A 4,599-nucleotide genomic window follows, 5' to 3' on the forward strand; every position below is an offset into this window, starting at 1 on the left:
CTACTGCTGTTCATGGCCTAAAACCCACTTCTGTTGATTACAACCCAAGGCCCTGCAGATGCCCCCTGCAGCTTCAAAGGTGCGGAGTGGTGAGTTCAAACCACTGAGGTCGGGTCAGCAGCCAACCACTTACCACACCGGCACGAGGTGTCCTCCCCGTGCCTGCTGCAGAGCACCAAACCCTCCCTGTCAGGAAGGCCTAGGTCTGCGTTCCTCTTCTCGGCACCAGGCTGGCTGTCAGGCAGCCTTTGCCAACCACGCCAACTCATCTGCACGCACTACGGATTCCCCACCATGCTGAATGGCCACGCCTCCAGAGATCCAGCAACACTTTGGGTAAGAATTCAGGATGTATGGGTTGCCATAGCACCTAAGGGCTTTCTATTCCCACAGATGCCACGCCAGCCAATGGGAATTCTCTACCTGAGAATCTTCCATGACCTCCTCCTACAGACCCTCCACTTGGACGTACACACGTGGCTCACCAGAGGCAGGCGTCCTGGGCTCTGAAACACACTTGAACTCCACAGACTCTCCCAGGTCTAAGAGAATCGGAAAACTCTGATTCTGACATGCCCAAGAGAATTCCGGAAACTCTGGACTCATGGAGCCAACACTCACCCAGTCAGGAATGCCAACATGGTAGAAATGCCCATAGGCTTCGCTGCCTGGGCCCCACGTTGGCCTGGCTGCATCGATGTAAAGGTGGGCTCGTGCACTCCCAAAGGATCCCAGGCCAGGGACCCAGGAAGGTTCTTCCTCTCCTCCTCAAACACTACCTTCCACTCCCCTAGACCCTCCCCACCTCTGCCACCAGGGCTGCTGGCTTCCCTCTCAGGATGGCCTATAATTAGATTGCGCTGGGAGCCCCACGAGAGTTGAAGCAGCCAAGTAGATCAGGGCATTGCTCTCTAGGCTCCTCTCAACACGTCCATCCATGTCCTCCAAAATAGAAGCAGTGATTTGGTGGGAAGAGGCCTTTTCAATCCGGCAAAAAAACCCTCCATTCCTTCCCTGGTCCCAGACACACAGGTGGACCTACGTCTCACTTGGGGCCGTCTTAAACTCAGCCCTGCAAATCCGTCAGACTCACCCTTAGCCGCACTCCCATGTGGGACTCACACACACAGACCCTTCTCTCTGGAGTTGGGGCCGCTGCCTAGAAGTACCACCAAGGGGAGGGCAGAAACCTGAAGTCTTTGGTTTACCTTGTGTCGGACTGACAAATATCCCTGACTTCTCTTTTCCAAAGAGTTCACAGGCATGTATGCGTCCGCGTGCAACCAACGGAAGACGCTCTATTGGAGTCACACTGGGCTCGGGTCATTTCTGCCGCCTGAGGAAGGCCATCTGCTAGCCCAGGGCACTGCTGATTGACTACGGGCCACGGAGAGCACCCCCCACACAGGCACAAAGACAATTTGGAGACTGGATACCATCTTTAATTAATAACGCCACAGCCCAACATCTTGTTTGTTGCTGGAGCAGACTGTGGTGTGTGTGTGTGTGTGTGTGGTGTGTGTGTGTACATGAATCGGTATGTTCCTGTGTATGTACCTGTGTGTACGTGTATCGGTATGTTCCTGAACCAATGAGGGGTCAGCAGAGACTTCCCAGCAAGTCTCGGCTAACAACTCTGTTGAGCAGCAACTGGAAGACAGTCTCCAGAGAGACTCAAGGGCCGGATTCCTGTGGTCTGGTGCCTCCTCTTCTCCTGGGCCACCTCTTATGCGCTCTGACGAGGGCGAGGCTGAGCCTGTGCTGGCCCAGATGAAAGGGCTTCTCAGCAAAGATCATCCACTAGTCAGCTCAGTTATCACTGCCTCACACAGGAGCAATGTCCCTGGGCAAAGTGCAGACTGCTAGGCAGGGGTGGAAAGCCTGGGCCAGCCTGAGTCCCCTACGTCACACTGGGGCAGCACCACAATGGCCCAGAACCCAGAGCTACTGGAGCCATTTAACAAGTTCCTCTCAGAGACAATCAGGCTGTAGCTCAGGCCCTTCCTAGGGCCAGCCGGCGAGGGGCCGACGTGGCTTATGTAAGTCCTTGCAACCCAGGCTGAAGGAGCCCGCTTGCCTGCCATCTCTGCTCTCACAGTGCTCACATGCGCCGCAGGTCCGCAGCCCAGACATGGCAGGGGGGTGGGTCAGCAGGATGGTGGGTGCTGGGGAGGCCATGAGAGACAGGGTGGGCTGGAACGGCAGCACGTGCTAGCCTGAAGCCAGCCCTCTCTCCCATGGTCACCGCCAGCCAGAGCTCTCTGAAGCCGGAATGGCCCCCACCAGGCAAGGCAGCAAGTTTTGGCCTCCTGTGGAGGGAGAAGACCAAACGGGCTCCACTGTTCCATGACCACCTGCTCTGTGCCTCAGGAAGGCAAGAACTCCAAGTCCCAGGGTGACGGTATCAGCTGTTGGGGAAGCACCGTTGTCCCGGTGAGGCCTCGGGCCGGAAGCTGGGTTTGTTCAGCGGGCTTGGGTAGTAGGTGGTCGTGTACACATTGGTCTGCTGCAGGGGGTAGAAATTGGCTCTGTCATCAGGGATCAGGTTACTCTTGTTCAGGGTCTGTGGGAGGAGGAAGCAGCGGAGAGGAAGGGGTGAAGCGAGAGACGGGGAAGGGGAGAGGCCAGGGCGCGGGGTCCAGGAGCAGCCAGTGAAGGCCGTGCTGGCTGCTGGCATGGTCCTGTCCCCGCCTCTGCTCCCTCCCGAGGGTCTCACCCAGCTGTGCCCAGAGTTCTTGCCCGCTCCCCACCCGGCCCTTCTACCCGACCCTCTGCTTCTTAGCCCTTTGTAGCCGCCCACCTTGAACTCCATGGGTGTGTACTTCTCATTCTTGGGGGTGCCCCCGCCCTTGTAGTGCAGGTGGTTGGGGGTGGCAGGATGGACGAGCGTGGACTCCTGGGACTGACGCTGGCAGTGCTGGCAGGACAGGTATACTGCCAAGGTCAGGAGCCCGGAGCCCAGGAAGCAGGAGACGCCTGTGGCCACCAAGTGGATGAGACTGAACCCTGGGGGCGGGAGAAGGAGGTAGTGAGAAGAGGCCACTGGGAGGACCGGAAACTGAGCCGCCACCCTGGGCCTGACGGGCTAGAACACGTGGCAACCGCCATCGGAGGCTCTGGCCCATCCAGGAAAACGCTTCGAGGCCAGAAGCAAAGGAGTCAGAGAGCGGGCAGCCTGTCACTGGGCACCTGTCAGAAGACCGACCGCCTGTGGATTTTGTCAGCGGTGACAATCAAAGGGTCTGCAGTTAGAGGGTTCTCCCTTAGGTGTTGACTTGATGGTGGACTTGTAGCTGGGGGACGTGGATGGAAGTGCCCAGGGCCCCCCTCCCAACAAGACTCGGCTGGCTGTCTGGAGCAAGAGGAGGCGAGAATCTAGATTGGGGAGTGGGAGGTTCCCCCCCTGCATAAGGAAGAGGAGGAGGCATCGTGATGCAGAGTCTGGGTTCTTTTACCTCCACAGCCGCTGGCCTCCTCCACACTGGATGCGGGTAAGATCGCTGCAGGAAGACAAGGCAGAGAGGGGTCAGCAGAGAGAAGGGGGGTGAAGGGTGTGCGGGGAGCCCTGGGTCGGCCTGGAACTGCAAGATCGAGGCCTCTACCCACATGCCACCTCTAGAGAGGTTCAGCCCCAGCACTAGATGAAGCATGGAAGAGGGCCCAGTGTGTGTGTGTGTGTGTGTGTGTGTGTTGCGGCAAGATGAGGTCTCTCTGGGAGACATGCTTCACCATGGGAAAGAAGGTGGGGCCTCAAAATGGGAAGGGTGGGTGTGAGGGTGCTGACCCCAGGACCTACCAGGTATCTCACTGTATGGGCAGGGGCGGCTCTGGCTGCTGTTTCCGATACAGGAGCTGGGTCCAGGGAGGAGCTCCTCGCAGTGCCGACTGCGGCTCTGGGCTCTGTCCTCAGTGCAGGCACTCCACTCGGACCACGGTGACCAGCCTTCTGTGGGTTGTGATGAAGTTAAGCGCTCGGCAACCCCTGGCTGGCGCTCCCCAGCCCTGAGCGGCGTTACCTGGGCAGGCCTGTGTGGCACAGACTGCCTCCTCTGTGTGCAGCCCCAGGCAGATGTCCTCGCCAGGGATGGGCACGGGGCTGGTACAGGAGCGAGTGCGTTGATAGTGGCCGCCACCACAGGAGGCTGAGCACGGGGACCATGAGGTCCAGCAGGACCAGGCTCCCCGCACTGCAAGGGGAAACAATGCATTGGGAAGGGCCCATGGCGGGTAAGACCAAGACAGCCTTCCATTCCAGCCCAGGCTGGGTCACACCGACCCCTGGTTTCTACCCCATCTCTCCCTTCACTCGCGGTCTGCTACCCTGCCCATTGTCAGGAAGTGCTCCCTCCTTCAGAGGTGGGAGAAGAGATGCAGGTAGCAGGGAAGGACCCAAGACAGCAACTGCATCTCAAAGTCAAGCTGCTTCTCTGGCCAACCATCAGCAGAGAGGAGCCTGGCAGTGCGGGTGAGCAATGACCTTGTTAAACTACAGGAGCAGCTACTAAATCCAGGACAGGAAAGGGTTCTGGGGCCCTTGTAGAGAGGTGGCAGGGAAATAGAGGTCATGTAAGCAAGTGGCTGGAGGTGGGCCAGGCAGAT

At 58.6% G+C, this 4,599-nt stretch overlaps 1 protein-coding gene across 2 annotated transcripts in view; it reads right to left on the reverse strand.

Moving 5' to 3' along the window:
- Positions 1 to 1,426: 1,426 nt before the first annotated feature.
- SEMA5B (semaphorin 5B) overlaps positions 1,427 to 4,599 on the reverse strand; it is a 39,951-nt gene continuing 36,778 nt past the window's right edge. Inside the window, exons 17-21 of one of the 2 annotated variants that reach the window (XM_004712232.3) lie at positions 4,017 to 4,187; positions 3,797 to 3,946; positions 3,456 to 3,500; positions 2,801 to 3,006; positions 1,427 to 2,563 (exon numbers count right to left, since the gene is read on the reverse strand). In XM_004712232.3, the coding sequence (XP_004712289.1) occupies positions 2,405 to 2,563; positions 2,801 to 3,006; positions 3,456 to 3,500; positions 3,797 to 3,946; positions 4,017 to 4,187 (731 nt within the window). In that variant the 3' untranslated portion in view covers positions 1,427 to 2,404. The remainder of the gene's footprint in view (positions 2,564 to 2,800; positions 3,007 to 3,455; positions 3,501 to 3,796; positions 3,947 to 4,016; positions 4,188 to 4,599) is intronic. The other variant, XM_045287564.1, reaches the window with a different exon arrangement.

The sequence above is a fragment of the Echinops telfairi genome, unplaced genomic scaffold (assembly GCF_000313985.2).
Source record: "Echinops telfairi isolate 266 unplaced genomic scaffold, ASM31398v2 ScPeMD7_17;HRSCAF=63, whole genome shotgun sequence".
Taxonomy (NCBI): Eukaryota; Metazoa; Chordata; class Mammalia; order Afrosoricida; family Tenrecidae; genus Echinops; species Echinops telfairi.